Below are 18,779 nucleotides of genomic sequence, written 5' to 3'. Positions count from 1 at the left end.
GTACATTTTTACATGGCACAACTTCTTTTTATGAACTGATTAAAGGCCTATTAGTGTAAAAAAAAAAAAACATTATACAGTTAGAGTGCTCCAGATTTAACATTGACATTACTCAATCTAAAATGCAGACGTGTGTGCAGGTTAGGAAGAAAAGCATTGTTACACTCAGCAGAAAGCAGAAAATTACAGCCAAGGATTAAGGAAGCCTATAAGGCACTCAGGTTGCATCATACAGAACTTCAGACAAAATGTGCACAGTATTTAGTATTGCCTATACATGACAACATTTTTCATACTTGCCACTTGAAAGGCAATTTACAAGAAGCACCTACCAAAAGAACACACTTATTTTGCAACACACACTGCTTTATACCCCATTCACACAGCTCTCGATCTTACGAAGACCATGCTGATCATCCCCCACCTCAAAAAATTATCAAAATAAAGTGTGGGGAGAGCATGCAGCTTCCAGACTTAGGAGATCCCACCCCGATCAAACCATGCTTGTGGAGATCCTCCAACGTTTGGCCCACGATTGGCCCAAATTTGCCACGCTCTCGGCCACTTTTCCATCATAGTACATATAGAAGGATGCAGCGTCTTAGTGTGACCGGGTTTTAAGGAGGGAAATTATATTGTGGCACAAATATGCCTGTTGAATATAATTAGCATTTGCTAGGCAAAAACAAACACAACAACAGTAGGAGAAAATAGTGCGGCTTTACAGAGCAATCATGGCAGCCTTTTCTACAAACATGTTCTTCTCTTTTGTTCATCTGTGCACTGCAAACAGAGAAACACATTCATCCAAAGGAGTACCTTGTGCCTTGAGATTAAGGATCAGGTCTGGAGAGTGTTAAAAGCCAGCAAAAACAAAGGAAACAAAACAAAACAATTTCATTGGTTAGAGCAACATTTAACAAGTATCAAGCAATTTAGAAACTGAGAATTAAGCAACTAGGGCTTGAGGTGACACCATGTAATAATCTCTGTTGTGAGAAGTGGTGGCCTGACTGAGAAGAGGTCTTCTCAGAGCCACCACTACTCACAGAAGACATGTTTATAAAGTGTCACTGCACACTATATTACTTAGTATTTTCCACCATGCATAGCCTTAAGTTTTAACTCAACAAGAGTTTGTTGTGTCGGCATAAAAAGGAGTTGTAAATAAATTTGGTGGAAAAAGGAGTTGCTATTTCAAGCAAAACATGATCACGTGATCACAGAGACAATGCATTAACCGACTAATACATGGCTGGGGCAAAGTTTTCATCAGCACTTCCAGGGCTAAAAGTTAACACTGGACCACCGATTTTAGCCCATGGTGGACGAATCTATGCCCGGACAAGCTTGGGGGGAAACAAAATTATGTTCAAACGTTGACTTTCACTTAAGTTTATTGAACAGAATTTAATTCTGTTTGAGTACCAAAGTATACAGTGCACATATACATGTAAAGCCTTTTTACACTGCATCTGTACTATTTCCTTGGGCATACAGACCTGGGGAGGCCGAAGGAGTTATGGTTACCCTGGTTCCTTCCACTAACACTTACTCTCATCCATAATGCATGTTGGCTTGAGAAACAAAGACAAACATTACTGCACATGTTTTGTTAAAGACCTGCTTGAACGAAAATGTTAAGTCGTGAACTTTGCTGAATTTCATTTGAAATGTTTTCAATCAAGGAAATCGAGTCATATGATTATAAATAGATTTTAATTGTGTAAAAAAAACAATCATTTCGAATACCCTTATCCAGCGCTTTTCTGAAAGATTCGCAAAAAGCTCTGCTACGTAACCACTCATGTTACGTAGCAGAGCTGGGAGCTCCAATTTGTATAGCCGCTTTGTTGCAGCGTAGAGGTATATAATAAAGCAAACTCCCAGACATGACATCAAAGCATTGTCATTTTGACGTGCGCCGTCAATGGCAGAAGTGTTTTAAGTTTTTCAAAACCTTGAGGTTGGGGCCTGAGGTTGGGGCCTTTTAATCGATAATCACACAAAAATTCAGAATTATACAGATATCAAAATTACCTTTAAATGGTGAACAAACGCATTATAAACAAGTTAAAATAGCCTTTCCGTTAAACAAATTCCGCTCAAGTAGCTGTTTAATAATCTTAAACACTTAATCCACTAGCAAAGCAAAGGGCATGGTCCTTGCTCTTTAGCTAAACTATTTGATAGAAGGGTATGAAATTCTTTTAGTCTGTGAGTTTTTATTTGATGATGTATTTTTTAAAATAAACCAATTTTGAATTGCATTAGAATGATAATATGCTGTGGGTTCTCAGGCTCTATTGTTACTTCAAGTGTGATCTCTGGCTACAGGGCAGTTAAGGGTTGTACATATATGACTTGTGACTGGCATCCCTGAACAAAACATGGAGTCGACCGCCAACATAGGGCTAGATACAACCTCGTTACCAGATGTGATCGATCTCGCCGCGCCTTTTTTTTCCCAGCATGCCTTGCTCGATCATAACCCCTGGAAGTGTAACTCCAAAATATCCAAATATAAGGGATATTACAATTAGTCCTGTGGTTGATCTGTTCTGTGTTGGGCGTTAGTCGCTCACACGCTGGATGCGCTGTGTGTTATAAAAGTCATAAACTTGCCTTGGCATTCAGTGTTGCGTGACAAAAAAAGTGAATACATACATTTTTATACGCACACATTTCGGCGTATAGAGCTTTTTGGAGACGCACAGCGTTTCAAATTTTGCGCGTATATGATAGCCAATCAAAGACACGAATCGGAGTTTCCCTCCCAGGGGTTAGAGACATACGCAAAGCTAGCGTGATACGGCGCGCTGCCCATGGTTGCCAGATCAGGCTAGATATAGCTCAGGTAGTAAAGGTCTGGAGGTTGTTGGTTCAAATCCTGCTTTAGTCCAATTTTCTTTGATCAACACCAGATCAATAATAAAAGATCATCTAAACAAACGACAGGATGTTTTAGTGTAGAGACACTGCTCTTTCTTATGGCAAAACTTCACCTAAACTCCCACCATGCAAAGTTTCAAATCCTACTTCACTAATCATACCTGGTATGCAATCCAGCTGCACCAGAGCGATGTCACACTCCGGCAACGCGATGATAAACCCAAGATTTTGAGGCGCTAACAGCATCTTATCTCCGAGTCTCGGCAGTCGTTGTTGTCGTCCGGTCACGCTCAGACTCTGAGCTGTAGATGGACGTGTTCGAGATGTTAGAGGGCGCTCTGGGCTTGGTCGACCGACGGCTAGATACGAACTGGCATGGACGGGGGAGGACTGGGGTCTTCTAGGAAGGGCTTTTGGTGTCTGAGAGGAAGGAGGAATACAATGATGTTATCTCTGACTATCATAAAATCTTTCATAATCCATACACATTTGTGATGAGATCAAGCGAAGTGAGTCGTTTGTCGACCCAGATAATTCTTATTTATACATTTGAAAAGAGCATATTCTATACTTTAGTAGGCCTACTGTTAAAACCCCATGTTGATACCACTTTGGGTTCAAAGCTGGTGTATGTAGAAACGCCAAGAGATGTGCGAGAATAAAACTGAGAAAAAGGGGTTTAAAGTCGAGTTGTTTATTGAGAATACATTCAAACATTTTCTTTTAATAATAGTTTTAACTGTGTTTTATTGCCAAAACTGATAAAGTAAGATACATTTTGGCATTTAAATTTGAAAAAAAAAAAATGTTGAAAATGTCACCCTTTTTGGCATGTTTTGGCTTGTTTCTCCATACTGACATTTTGGACAAACGACTCATTTAGCTTGATCAGTCTTTCAGAAACTGTTGGAAACTGTGACTGCGTATATACTTACAGACAATACATAGCTAGAAGAGCTTTTGACTGGTATTCTTTTATTTAAAACAATCTTGGTGTTCTTGTTGAGTCCGTTGATGATGAATTCTGCTACCTCCTCGATGATGCGCCTCAGGTCACCCTGTACAGGGTCAAAGGTCATAACGCATTTAAAACAATAACTGTTTAAAAGGGTTTGAGTTCATAAAGTCACTGGCCTGGCGTTTGGATCTTAGCAGAGTCTTTTCTCAAAGGCTTAATGATAACAAAACACACAGAAGGGGCCATTCAGAATAGTCAATGTTTAAAAGTTCAATTTTTTATTCTTCAAAATTGTGGGTGGGTGGGTCAAAAGGCAAAACTGAAAATCTAAATTCAGTTCTTGTTTTATAAATACATATGATATACATCATTGGAAGAAAAAAAAGACAACATACCAAGCTGCTCAAGCTGGCAAGATTGTCATCATTCCTGATTAAATTACAAAGCTGTTTGTTTAAGCCATCAAAGCCATTGAAAAGAACTGATGTTGGAGACCTTTGATCTAAAACATCTTGTTCATTTGAGGCATTACTTTGTTTGGATACACCAAGTAAGAAGACTGGTCTTTGACAATTACCAAACATGTCCAGTGCTTTAAAAAACAACACAAAATCCATTCCTACCCCTTGTCTTGTTATTCGCTCGATGAGTTCAGCGACCTTATCCACAACGGTTACATCCGCTGTGGCCAATGAAACCAGACGCATGACCCCAGACTCCTTGGTGACGTAGTCAAAGAAGACAGGTACGATGCAGAAGAGCTGAACAACCTCTGCTGCTAAGAGTGACTTGAATTCCCTGGACCTGAAATGCCGAAGAAACAAAAAAAGGTAAACTGAGTCATGTGGCTGTTTACAATTTTGTTTTTACAGTAAATACTACTTGGAAGAGCCTTGTTATTCGTACACTCTGGTGTTTCTGATCAGCAGATAGTGGGTTGGAGTCCCAGTCGTGACACCTGTGTCCTTCAGCAAGACACTTAACACTGATGCTTCGTCCTTTGGATGGGACGTAAAGCCGCTGGTCCAGTGTGTTGTGTAATGTACGTAAAAGAACCCAGTAAAAGAGCAGGCGTTTGCTCTGTGTTCCTGGTTTGATTGGCAGCAAATTGCACCACAGCACCTTGTAAATATGGTGCTTTATAAAGGAGCAGGTATCATACTTCAAAACTTAGTCTTACAAACCTTGCAAGAAAACACTAATGAATGTTTCAGCACCTTGAGCGTCACCGAGTGACGGATATAAGAAGCCGCAATTATTATATTATTATTACTTACTCTTCATTTATCCTTGGGGAAGGCTGAGGGGAAGATGGATCAATGTCTGCATGCATCCTCCTATATAGATCAGTCACAGTGTGGTACAGGCACAGGTACAACCGATCGTACAGACCACCATCCTGACAGACCAAAATGGAAACAAGAAAAGATGTTAAATGAGAAAATAAAATTAGCTGTTCACCAAACTGCTTACCAAACAAAAGTACCGATGGTTCAAAAAATAATAAGAGATGTTAAGTTTTGCATCGGGGATAAAGAATATTAATTTTGGTTTCTTACCCATACACCGATGTGTGTTAGCACTGTTCGAATCCCACCCGAGTAACATGCCTGTGATATTTGTTCTCGGCAAAGTACTGAGTATACAGTGCTAACACACATCGGTGTATGGGTAAGAAACCAAAATTAATGTTCAAAAAATAGTTAACGGCATGACTTATCGAACCCTTGCCCTATTAATGTTTCTTAGTCAATGTTTTCTGGGGAATAGCCCTACATCTAGGCTGTAACTGAATTAGCGGCTCTGACTAAGGCTATGACTGTTGCTAAGGGTGTTGCTCAGGAGGTCCTACACTTCAATGCATGATGACGTGGCAATCCAGCCGTAGCCGTAGCTGCTACTTTAGAGACGGCGGCACATTGTTTATTTTAATTTGATTTCTTTACCACCGACCAACAGCAACAAAAGCCATTAACAGAAAGAGATATGCAGGCCTGTATGCTTCGTTTTTGTAAGGGCAAGGGCACCAAGGCATGTTCTCTTTGGTAAAAGACACCCTATGAGGAAATTGTAAATTTCTTCTGGAGCATTTCAAGGGCACCAAGGCATTGACAAGGGGGCATGGAGGCAATCGCCTTCGTTGCCTCCGTGAAGTATCAGGCCTGGATATGAAAAGTACACATCAACAAATTTATTAACTGTACAACAGAAAAGCCACTACGAAAAAAAAAAAAACAATTATAGTTAAAATTATTGACTTCTGACAGCTTTTTACAGGCAACGCGCTTTAAAAAAAATTTCGCTTTTGTTGCAAAAGACTATGAAAGTCTTGCCAGATTCAAACATTAGGACACATTAAAGTTTGCATGTTTGTTTCCTTCACGCGTTGAGGCAAAGTACTTGAGAACAGGGTGGTCCCAAAAATGTTTGAATACAATATAATACAATACAATACAACTTAATTGTCCGTTCATGAGAAAATTCCGTTGGCCTTTTTGCTCACATAAAAATACAGTCACCAGTAAAAAGGTACAACGTTAAAAATAGTGGGCCTAATTAATACAGAGTTAAAAAGTGAACCACCGACAGAAAAAAGAGCAGAAACCGAAAAAGAACACTAAACAACAATAGTTAGAATACACTCAAGACTTGCATGGTCACTTCAAAGATGATTCCAACACACAATGATGAAACTGTACCTTTTTGTCGTCTCTGTCCACTTTGACTGCACTGAGGAGGAGTGAAGCAATCTGACATCTATGATCCCTCGGCATCAAGAATAACTCAATGGTATCCACACCCCTTCAAGAAAACAAACAATGAGTTAAACCTTAAAGACAGTGGACACTATTGGTAATTGTTAAAGACTAGTCTTCACAGTTGGTGTATCTCCCCATATGCATAAAATAACAAACCTGTAAAAATTTGAGCTCAATCGGTCGTCGAAGTTGCGAGATATAATGAAAGAAAAAAAACCTTTGTCGCACCATGGTCACACAAAGTTGTGTGCTTTCAGATGATTTTGAGACCTCAAAGTCTAAATCTGAGGTCTCAAAATCAAATTCATGGAAAATTACTTCTTTCTCAAAAACTACGTCACTTCAGAGGGAGCCGTTTCTCACAATGTTTTATACTATCGACCTCTCCAAATTACTTGTTACCAAGTAAGGTTTTATGCTAATAATTATTTTGAGTAATTACCAATAGTGTCCACTGCCATTCAGTGACTATTCCTCTTCCCCTAGTTGCACAAAGATTAACCTCTTCTCTAGGTCACACTGGGATTATCCCTTTCCTCGAGTCACACTGGGACTATCCCCTTTCTCGGGTCACAACGAAATGTCCTCTATCTCGGGTCCTACTGAGATGATCCTCCTTATAATATCACACAGAGATTACAATTCCCCCCCCCCCCCCCCCCGGCCAAGAATACATCCTCCCTAGGTCATACACAAGCCACAAAACGATCTTCCCCTTCTCAAAGTCACACAAAGATTATCCCCTTTCCTAGGAAACACAGCTCTGCATGTCCTAAAGAAGAAGATTATCTCTAGATTATCCTTTTTTAGGGTCACACACATATTATCCCAGAATATCCGTTGCCCCTGGTCTTGAACTTGGTGTCCTTCAAAAGTTTCCCACTGACTTTAAGATTTTCTAGTTCGATTCCTCTTTGCAAAATGAAAAGGGCCCTTTGCAACATGATGAAAATTCCAGGCCTGTTCTCCCCTTTCCCCTCACCAAACAGAGAGATCATCCTACCCTATTTCCATCAGCTTGGCAGCACTGAGGGTTTCCTGGACCAGGTTAGTAGGGAGAGAGAATTCCAGCGACGCTATGAGTAGTAGCAGGAGTACATTACACCTGTCTCTCTCAATGGGTCTAGCCCCCAGCAGACACTCCAAGTAGTTAGACTCATATAGCGTTAGTCTCTGGTTTCTGGAGGAACAGAAGAAAAAACCATTACAGGAAAGCTCAGTCTCCTGAGCATGACTAGAGCAAGCTAGTCGAAACGTTGAAACCAATTTAAGAACTCACTCTGTGGCAGTGCAGTTAATAACGATCATATAAGCTAAAGCATTGTAGAGTAGTAGTCCCAGCCAATTTTCTATACCTTCCAGCACAGGTAGTATTTGTTAAGGTCTTTCTCTACAATGCTGAGGCTCTAGTGTTATTCCTATTTAGCACATAATGGCCATTTAGCGCATGAAGTTTTATTGACTATCATTTGACTAAGTTAGTCCTTACTCTGTATAGTTGACATGCAATAATTGGACTACGCTAGTCGACTATTTTGAACCAGCCTTCTGGGCATGGCCTCATCACTGCTTACCAATAGCCGGCATAGCACAGTGCCGAGAGGACCAGTTATCATAAAATGAAAATGCATGTGAGCCGCTCAAGTGAGTTTTAATTTTCTGATCGAGTCGCATTGACATAACAAGAGTCCGTTCGCACTTCAACTTCTGTGCGCATGTCCCACGTATGTCACTAAACAACCACTCATAACCATTGGTCTTTGCGCGTACTTGGCCAATGATTAAAGGAATCTGAATAATGAATTAAAGGGAAGGCACACGTTTAGGAATTGTCAAAGACCAGTTTTACTTGGTGTATCCCAACAACAGCATAAAATAACAAACCTGTGGAAATTTGAGCTAAATTGGTCATCAAAGTTGCGAGAAAACGATGAGAGGAAAAACACCCTTATTGGACGTATTTCTGTGCTTTCAGATAGGAATAAAAGACTTCTGGCTAGAAGTCTTTCATTATTTTAGTGAGAAATTACCTCTTTTTCAAAATCTATAATACTTCAGAGGGAGCCATTTCTCACAATCATTTTATACTATCAACAGCTCTCCAATGCTCGTTACCAAGTCACTTTTTAAATTAATATTTGTTTTAAGCAATTACAAAACGTGTACCTTCCCTTTAATCAACATGACACTCACCTCTTTCTGTGCTGCACTTCCAGAAGTAGGTCAAACTGCAAGCAGTATGATAAATATCGCAATCTCCTGTTATCTGTCTCAACATTGAGGGCACCCTTTGTTGGGAACCGCATCATGAAATGCGTGGTCTGTGAAGGCACCGGGAATATAAACAAAAATAACTAGTTACAAGCAGGGCACTTTACTAGTATGAACACACAATCTCCCAGATGTCAGATGCTCAGCCAAAGTATTTAAATACTGCTGCTGCTTCTTTGTAAATGTTCGCTTGATCTCAGTGTGCGTGGGTTAACTCTGTTTCTCTGTTAAATGACTACGGGTAATAAACACATGTATCAAGACTTTGAATACAATCTTCTGTAGAAAGCATTTGTTGGTAAATGGCTCAAGCCTGGTTCATACTTCCTGCGAATACCAAACAAAACAGTTCAGCTGTGTTCAACTCCAGCGAAACATTCTCTGCGAAAAGAGCCATGTTATGAATTTGTTTTCGTTGCATTCGCATGAAGTACAAGTATGAACCGGGGTTTTATTTAGGATGGTTGTCAGAACATCTACTCACCCGTTCACCATATATTCCACTGACTTGGAGCTTTTTCATAGAAGATGGCACAAACTGCTCTCGTGTTAACTTGTGCCTCTGGAATGATAACAAGAAGTACACGTTAAAGCAAGTACACATTTAGCCGGGGGAGTAGCATTCCCCTGAAATTGAGCAGAGTTTGTACGAAGGACTGCCCTTTTCAGATCTAACACCCCTTGCAAAAGAGACTTATACAAGGTTCACTTCTGCAAGTTTTTAATTCTGTAGGATGTCATATTCAAGTGGTTAAGAGCATCGAACTCAAACTTTGGTAGTTAAGTCAACGGAGTGAGGGCTCAAATCCCGGTCTTGACACTTGTGTCCTTGAGCAAGATACTTTATTATAATTGCTTCTCTTCACCCAGGGGTATAAATGGGTACATGTGTACCTGCGAGGATAGTCAGATAGTGGTTGATATTGTATATGAAAAAGCCTTCAGAACACTACGGTTGCCCAGGTAGTATACTCTGAGAAAGATTAAAAGGGATGCTATTGGCCCAATGACCAGGGCACTAATGTAAAGCGCATTGAGACGATTATTGTGAATTGCGCTATATAAGAACTTGTAATTATTATTATTATCACTTACAACTGGTCTTTCACTGAGGGCCGAGTCCTGGAAAAAATGTTCCACCTGGATTCGCTCAGCAGCTGAAATTAACAAAACCAAAAACTTTATAAGAAGGGAATAGAGTAGCATATTGTGACTTAAAGGTACTGAACTCTATTGGTAATAACTCAAAATAATTGTTAGCATAAAAACTTACCTGGTAACAAGCAATGGAGAGTAAGCTTGGGCGATACCGATTTATTTTATTCACGATATATCGCCGACAATATATCGCGATATTCGATATAATCGCGATTAATGATATTTGACATCATCAGTCTTCAAACTCCAAGTGAAAGTTGTAGAAGAGACAGTCACAGCATAAGAAAGGTGTTCTAATGACCTATTCTTTTGGTTTTACTCCAAACCTATGGGGTGAAAGATGTCTCAGCTAGGAAATTTCATCCCGATATTGCTATATTTAATCGATATTGCGATATATCGCGATATATCGATATTTTGATTAAAACCAAATCGATCCGATATCAAAATCGTTTCCAAGTTAGTATCGCGATATTCGATAATATCGTGATATCGCCCAAGCTTAATGGAGAGCTGTTGATAGTTAAAACATTGTGAGAGATAGCTCCCTCTGAAGTAACGTAGTTTTTGAGAAAGAAGTAATTTCTCACTCAAATATTTGAATTGAATTCAAGGCAACTGAAAGCACACAACTTGTGCGACAAGGGTGTTTTTTTAATTCCGTTATTCTCTCACAACTTCGACGACCAATTGAGTTCAAATTTTCACAGGTTTCTTATTTTATGCATATGTTGGGATACACCAAGTGAGAAGACTGGAATTTGACAATTACCAATAGTGTCCAGTGTCTTTAACAGCTTAGATGTCTAAGTAAATTTTGTGTTTTCAAGTATTAACACGTGTAGAAAATTCATCCTAATGATATTATTATCAATCCTTGTTGTTTTTTTTGTGGCACATAAATTAACTCTTTTTTTCTTCTTCTTTTTTGAAGAAATTTGTATAAAATAATTTCACTTCAAAGTTAAATGTTTCCCAGAACGCTTGATCCTATCGAAAGCTGGTGTAGGCTTCTAACAAAGAAATTTCATTGCCATTCATTTTAATAGTGAATCCCAAACATACACCTTCACTTTAAAACCCTTCTACTAATGATGTGCTCTACTTAAAAACTTGCTCTTTCCACGTTATATCAATTAAAAAACCACAAGGGAAACATGACTGGGTAATTTTTTAAATAGTTTGGGTTTAAAACAAAGAAAATTGAACTGGAGTCGTACGTGAACCACCAACCAACGGATTAACATACCGGAACTCAACCATTTGTGTTATCCAGCCCTAAGTTGGCAGTCTCCCTACTTAATAGTGAGTATCTTTGTTCGAGTTGCCAGTCAGAAGCCATACAACCCTTAACTGACCTGTAGCCAGGGATCTTACCCAACTTTGGAGGCTGCAGCCAAGGGAAGGAGATGCAACTTTCTTTGTTCAAACCCAAACTATTTTATACTTACATGTGACAATGCGACCGTCTAGCATCCAAACATTAGGAAGGCTGTCAATCACATGAATACGATCTGATCAAAGAAAACAAATAAAATATCATTTTTTAAAGGTTTTTGTGTAAGTACAAAATTTATTATGAATACAATTCGTTTTCCATATTCAGCTAGCTGCATATATACAGATGGATTGCACTAAGCGCCATCAACCGCCATATTTGATGTATAAACAATACAAAAGTGCGTACATTTACGCGCTACGCACAGCTCTTAGCCAATGATAGCTTTGCACACATGCACATTTCATCAAATATGGCGGACGATAGAGTTTACATTTATACAGCTCAGTGTAGCCAGGATTTTGTTTAAATAGGGTGGGAGGGGGGCATTGGTTTCCATTGAGGGCCCTCCCCACTTTAAGGGTTCTACATGTATCTGAATTTATACATGGGGGTACCGAGGAGACACTGGACAAGGCATGGGGCATGTGCCGCTACATTTATACCAACATATTATACAATGCTTCTCAGAGCAATGAAGGCAACTGATTTCCCCTTAGGCCACATACACAAAAAATTGTTGATCGTCCATTTTTTTTTGCGGATGGGGGAGGGAGGGAGGTTTTTTTTTTTTTTTTTTTTTTTAAGTTTTGTTGACATGCCAAATATGACATTAAGAGTAAAGAAATCATCACAATCACTATAAAACAGAGGGTTTGTGTGTTTTTGATGTTTTCAATAGTTTTGTCAAACAAATTTAACTCCTCGATGACATTTCCTGTAAACTTTTTTCAAACAACTAAGCACAGTGTAGCCCAAGTAAATAGTTGAAGAATTGTTCTTGCTTTGCCAACATGAATAAAAACCTTCTTTAAACATCTTTTAAAAAAAAAGAATTAAACAAAATGGGGTCGGGGGGGTTTTGAACGGTCGAGCGGGGACGATCAACAATTTTTTTATTTTATGTGGCCTTATTTAGCCTACAAATGCCATGTTCCGAACCAACTATTAGGCCGGTTGTGAGATAACTAATTACAAGAGACAGTTTACATTTGGATTGAAACCCACTGTTTGTTTCTTTCGAGATATTGCCGAAAAAGAATAATCTACAATTGAAATACACAGATTAAAGGAAAGGTACACGTTTGTTAATTACTCAAATATTAACTTAAAAACTGACTTGGTAACGAGCATTGGAGAGCTGTTGATAGTATAAAACAATGTGGGAAACGACTCCCTCTAAAGTAATGTAGTTTTTGAGAAAGAGGTAATTTCTCACTAAAATAAAGTCTTTCATTCCTATCTTAAAGCACACAAATTCGTCCAACATTTTCTCACAACTTCGATGACCGATTGAGCTCAAATTTTCACAGGCTTGTTATTTTATCCTTATGATGGGATACCCCAAGTGAGAACACTGGTCTTGACAATTACCAAACGTGTACAGTGCCTTGAACAAATTTAGGGATAAATGTTATATCTTTATCCATAACTGCAGTTCTTTGAAGTGAAAAGTTTCTCCAGAGCTGCTGTACTTCTTACAAAGTAGGTTTTTTTTACTGCCATTAATTACCAGTCATTACCAAACGCATTCAGACGAGTGACCTTCATGACTTACAGTATTTATCTTTCTCCATGTTGTTGTTGCCATGGAGACTGAGGTCTAAGATGTGCATATGGCGGATCTTCATCAGCTCCGGCCATGCTAGGTTGTTATTGGCAAGGTTTAGGGTACCCAGGGCGATGAACTTTGACAAGCCGTCAATGTTGCTCAACTGAAACATACCAAAAACATTGAGAACTTCCCATTTAGAGTGAACAGTACATCTCCATTTTTCTGTGTAAGATTTAAGGACATTTTAATTATTAATGTAATGCTTTACTCCAAATTTTTATCAATGTAACTGTTCATGTAATTCTGCTGCTGGCAGCGAATTGAATAGATTTTTAATAAACAATTGATTGAATGAAATTAAATGAATTTAATATATGTTAAATTTGCATCGGGATAAAGAATACTCAATTTTGGCTTTTACCCATATACATCCCTGTATATAAACTGATGTGTGTTTATCACTGTATATTCAATACATATCTGTGTTCAGTGAAAACAATCCATAGGAATATAACTCGGGTGGGATTGAGAAAGTTGAGAAATGTGGTGAGACATAAAACAAAACAATAACAGTTAGAAGTCTATCATTATTTTGAGTTTAAGAAAATTGTGTGATGTCATAAAGAAATATTATTGTATAGGCCTAATATATGACACACAAATGTACCATTTTTCAACTGTATTTGGATGTCCTTTTTTATTACTTTTTTTCAATAAACAATGAATTTTTCATTAAAGGGAAGGTACATACTCAAAACAAATATTAACGCAAGAACTGACTTGGTAACGAGCATGGGAGAGCTGTTGATAGTATAAAACATTGTGAGAAACGGCTACCTCTGAAGTAACGTAGATTTTGGAGAGCTGTTGATAGTATAAAACATTGTGAGAAACGGCTACCTCTGAAGTAGCATAGATTTTGAGAAAGAGGTAATTTCTCACTAAAATAATAAAAGACTTCTAGCCAAAAGTCTCGAGTATACAGTTCTAACACACATCGGTGTTAGGGTAAAACCAAAATGAATATTGAGAAAATTTCAATTATATACCGAGTTCCACTCTCCTTCTAGCTACCGGGCAATCTCCTGGTGTAGTTTGTAAGACACTGCTCTAGAATTAAAAAAGGCGAGTTCAATCTCACCCGAGTAATATGCCTATGGGTGATTTTTTTACACAGAACTCGAGTATACAGTTCTAACACAAATCAGTGTAAGGGTAAAACCAAAATAAATATTGAGAAAATTACAATTTTTTACCAAGTTCAACTCTGCTTCTAGCTACTGGGCCATCTCTTGGCCTAGTTTGTAAGTAAGACACTGCTCTAGAATTTGTTAGGGCGGGTTCAATCCCACCCAAGTATGCGTGTGATTGTTTTTCTTCACAGAACTCAAGTATACTGTGCTAACACCCATCAGTGTAGGGGTAAAACCAAAATGAATATGATGAGAAAATTTCAATTATATACCAAGTTTCATTCTAGACAGCGTCCCTGTGGTGAACACACTTAGTAAATATTGACTCGCTTATTCAAATATTTCTCATCTATTGATGGTGGTGTAAACAGTGTGATCATGAATTAGAGTGTGTTGTAAATGACAACAGAGATGATGCTTTGTGAATGGGGAATGTAAATATTGGATCAGCCAAACCCCAGCAACAGGATCTAGAGCTTTTGTAATCATATGGTATAATCAATAAATTAATTTATGTACACTTACAGGGGCCAGGGCTATACCACACAAGGCAGTTTACAAGCATTTAGTTCCAGGCCATCTCCAACAAAAAAAGAATTCACAATTCAGTTTCGAAGTAATTTATGGTGGTTTGTAAGACAAATAACACAGGGTGTGATTTTTTTTAAATGAACTATCACTACATCTTTGACTAAAAAGAATTATGTTCAAATGTTGAGTTTGAGTCTCAAAAATATTTGTCAATCCAAACAGTTTAGATGATAAAACTGTGTTGTCATTTTGATTTTAGTTTTGTTCTCATTTCAGTTCTGTTCTTATAAATAAAATTCCGGTCCAGTAAAGATTCTGAGCTCAGTCTGGTGGATCTTCCCTATTAAAGCCATTGGACCCTTTCGGTAAACAGTATTGTCCAAGGCCCACACTTCGTGTATCACAACTTCTATATCAAAAAACAAACCTGTGAAAATTTAGGCTCGATCGGTCATCGGAGTCGGGAGAAAATAACGGGAAAACCCACCCTTGTATCCGTGCGTTTCGCCGTGTCATGACTTGTGTTTAAAATAAATCCGTAATTCTCGCTATCGAACATAGATATTGTTTTACTGTTTTCTCAAAAAGTAAAGCATTTCATGGAATAATATTTCAAGAGAAGTCTTTCACCACTACCTTCTGTACCCCTGTAAGTTATTTGTAAATCTGTGAACTTTTATTTTTTTTTCTGTACCGAAAGGGTCCAATGGCTTTAAGAGTTTGAGCCCTATTAACCTAAATAGGTTAATATTATGCTACAAAAGAGGTACGCTTTGCAAGCAGTGCAGTTGGTTGCCTCCATGTTTCCTGTAAAAAACATTGCCTTGTGTGACAAGTCACTATGAGGCCTAGCACAAAGGCCTTGGTGCCTCTTCATAAGTTTCCTTAAATGGTAGTACCCTTTGCAAAATAAAAATGGTCTACCCTGTCAAAGTTGAAATTCCAGGCCTGAGGAATGTCAAATGTTTGATAATCATTCAAAGTGAAATTGCTGTACGGGGGGTATCAGCAATTTCACTCCATAAATTTGTACAGGTTCCTTGCATGGGGCACTGTGGCAAAAGCACAGGGCACCAAGGCAATTGCTGTGGTAGTTGCGATGCAACCATCGGGAGAATGGAGAGTTACAATCACCGCAACTTTTGCTGTGGGTGCTGTGGGTTATTTCGAGGCATGATATTGTAACAAACACAAACTTATGCGCCGGGTGCGCTGGAGTGCCTGCCAGATCAGGAAGGACAGAGCTCCCACAGTAGCTAGACTGAACTTTGTGTGAACTGTGCAGTGATTGGACAATATCTTCTGTAACATTGTATAACATCGTGTAAGATTAGATATATCCAGGTGCGCTGACCGGATGGATGCGGTTGGTTGTTTTGGCGCCCTTTTTCTAGCATGTATCGTTTATTGCTGAGGTGTTCTGAAGCTGATGTTGTCCCGAGTGGACGTGTTTTGAGAAGTTGAACAAAAGTTTTGAGTTAAGATTATCTGATTGTCGTAATGTTTTCCTGTTGGCGTTTTGTGACAGGTTGTAACAAGAACCCAATTAAGATCACGCTACAATATTATACCACCAAACTAAAGCCAAGGCCAGTGATCTAAATTGAATTTCATACCTTGCAGTTGGAGAGATCTAACTTCCATAGGCTGTAACACATTTCCAAGTTTTGTACGATCTCTATATGATTCCCTTGTAGAAGAAGAACTTGTAATCTGCTGCATCGTTTCAACCCATCGATTGTAACTAGCGGTAAAACAATTTCGGAAAACAAAGTGAAGGTTAAATATTTAATTCATAAATACCTCAGACAGTTTTGCTATTCCTATTGGTGGAGAGAGCATCATGTGGGGGTAAACGGTTGGTAATGGAAGCTTCATACGTGGAAGAAACATCTGCAGTGACTACCAGTGTTCCGGGAAACTCTTTGTATTACTCTATAGCCAGCAGTTGTCTTCATTTTATTCAACATATTTTTCATGACATTTAAAAAAATATATATATATTTATAATAATGTGTATTTGTAAATAAACACTGATAATTGAATCACCATGCACCGATATTTAAATTTTAATGTTAGTAATAATATTGATATGAGGGTTAAAAAAAATTCCCAAAAAATCTAAGAAAATGATATAAGGCACACGGCTTAATATAAATCTAAGCGGAAGCCTCTTATTTATCTGTATTTTTTTCCAGAATGCTCAGCAGAAGGTCCATCAGTCACATGATTTGATCATCGTGAATTGTAAATGCCCCTTATTTTTGACCGCGCGAGGGCGCTATAAATAGTATTTTGATCACTTCCGGGGGTACACGCGATTCGCCCTGCACAAATTAATAGGCGTTCTGTCACTTTTGTTGCGCCGTAGTTTCAATTTGCTTTAGAGGTGGATTATAACGGCTCCTTTAAAAGTCTTATTGTCTGTGATGGATTAGATGTCTGTGGTTATAATGTGTTCCAATCTTTAAAAACTGTTTTGCGTATAAATGAATATACCCCCGGAAGTGATTGAGAGCGCCCTCACGCGGTCAAAAATATGGCCCATTGAAATAGTGCTTGATGAAAAAATTTCGGTGGGCAAGTTTTTTTGTATGGCCTCAACATTATGACATATTTTTGTACCTTGTACTTTTTTTTTTTTTTTACTTGTTTTTTGTAGAAATGCCTAAAATACCAAACTTTTTGCATTTACAAGTGCAACTGTGTATAACCACGGAGCCTTACGTGTTTCTAAGTTTTGGTCAAGGGAGAGGAGACTCTTTGCTTGGCAAATAAAACCACAATTTTTGTTATCTAGGGACTGTTTACATCGCACACAGAGAGGTAAAAGATTTGCCACGATTTTAGGGACAACTTGAAAACAGGACCTCCTACTAATATTTTTATAATTAAAACCGAAAAACCGAAAACGAAAGCTGCACATTTTGTATGGGGTAGTGGTTTGCACTTACCGATACCAAGACAAGATAGGTCAAGGTATTCCACAGAATACAAGGGCCCACGAGACCTAGAACGTACAACCTGACAAAATAAAATATATGACAGTTTAACATTACAACATTAATTAAGAAAATACAACAATGTAACAACAAAATAAAGAATTTAGTTTACCTTCGTTGACAACCTCATCTTTTTTGGACCTTCAACTTCATTTTTGTGCGTTCCGGTTGCACGGTGACAGCTCAGACTGGCGACTCTTTTTGGTTATCGTTCGTTAACTTTTAAACAGAGTCAGTGGATTCAGACGATCGATTTGCAACTTTGATGAAATTTAGTCAAATGCCGCGAACGGCCGTCAACCACTGATGACATGCATTTGGATTGTCTGGATCTGGATTTAGATCAATACTGCAACCAATCTCCCAATGTAGGGATGTACAGGTTGCAGGTGTGTGGTGCTGGGGACTCTAATTATTATAATGCGCTCTACTTTTGATAAACAGGTTTAAGTTGAGTAGACACTTTTTGATTGTATCAGGTGAGGGAGCTTCTCTCTGGATCTGGATCAATATTCTCAACGCTCTTACTAGAGCAAAACGAGAAGAGTGAGTGTGCGCGGTGCAGTTTTTAGTTACTTCTTAGGTGAGATATGACGGCTCTTTTAAAGATCTTATTGTCCGTGATGGCTATGATGTCTGGTGGTAATGTGTTCCAGTCTTTTACTGTTTGGGGGAAGTATGAATATTTGAAACAGTCTTTGTTTGCGGAGAACAGTTGGTAGGCCTTGTTGTGATTGTGTCTGGATTGGCGTGTGACCGGCTGTAAGAACTTTCCTGCCGGGACGGCAGCCTGACCATGGTGGATTTTGTGGAGCATTGAAATTCGTGCCACTTTCCGTCTGCTTTCCAGGGTGTCCCACTGGAGAGATTTTAGCATAGTTGTAACACTGCTTGTGCGGTTGTAGGCTCTGCAGACGAAGCGGGCTGCTCTTCTCTGTATCATCTCGAGTTTGTCTTTTTGT

The 18,779-nt window shown here is 38.7% G+C and overlaps 1 protein-coding gene across 3 annotated transcripts in view; it reads right to left on the bottom strand.

Annotated features, from left to right (window-relative positions):
* The window catches only part of LOC117297650, a 30,522-nt gene extending 12,524 nt beyond the window's left edge, over positions 1–17,998 (bottom strand). Inside the window, exons 1-15 of one of the 3 annotated variants that reach the window (XM_033780795.1) lie at positions 17,930–17,998; positions 17,770–17,839; positions 16,432–16,559; positions 13,095–13,251; positions 11,490–11,552; positions 9,976–10,037; positions 9,365–9,442; positions 8,803–8,930; positions 7,613–7,789; positions 6,550–6,652; positions 5,128–5,249; positions 4,474–4,654; positions 3,828–3,950; positions 3,054–3,312; positions 820–846 (exon numbers count right to left, since the gene is read on the bottom strand). In XM_033780795.1, coding sequence (XP_033636686.1) covers positions 820–846; positions 3,054–3,312; positions 3,828–3,950; positions 4,474–4,654; positions 5,128–5,249; positions 6,550–6,652; positions 7,613–7,789; positions 8,803–8,930; positions 9,365–9,442; positions 9,976–10,037; positions 11,490–11,552; positions 13,095–13,251; positions 16,432–16,559; positions 17,770–17,839; positions 17,930–17,947 — 1,696 coding nt within the window. In that variant the 5' untranslated portion in view covers positions 17,948–17,998. Of the gene's footprint in view, positions 1–819; positions 847–3,053; positions 3,313–3,827; positions 3,951–4,473; positions 4,655–5,127; positions 5,250–6,549; positions 6,653–7,612; positions 7,790–8,802; positions 8,931–9,364; positions 9,443–9,975; positions 10,038–11,489; positions 11,553–13,094; positions 13,314–16,431; positions 16,560–17,769; positions 17,840–17,929 lie in introns of those variants that run through there. The other 2 variants (XM_033780793.1, XM_033780794.1) reach the window with 2 other exon arrangements.
* Between the last annotated feature and the right edge of the window lie 781 nt (positions 17,999–18,779).

This window comes from Asterias rubens, chromosome 12, assembly GCF_902459465.1.
Source record: "Asterias rubens chromosome 12, eAstRub1.3, whole genome shotgun sequence".
Classification (NCBI taxonomy): Eukaryota; Metazoa; Echinodermata; class Asteroidea; order Forcipulatida; family Asteriidae; genus Asterias; species Asterias rubens.
The sequence above is the reverse complement of the archived record's forward strand: the minus strand, read 5'-3'. Positions and strand labels throughout refer to the sequence as shown.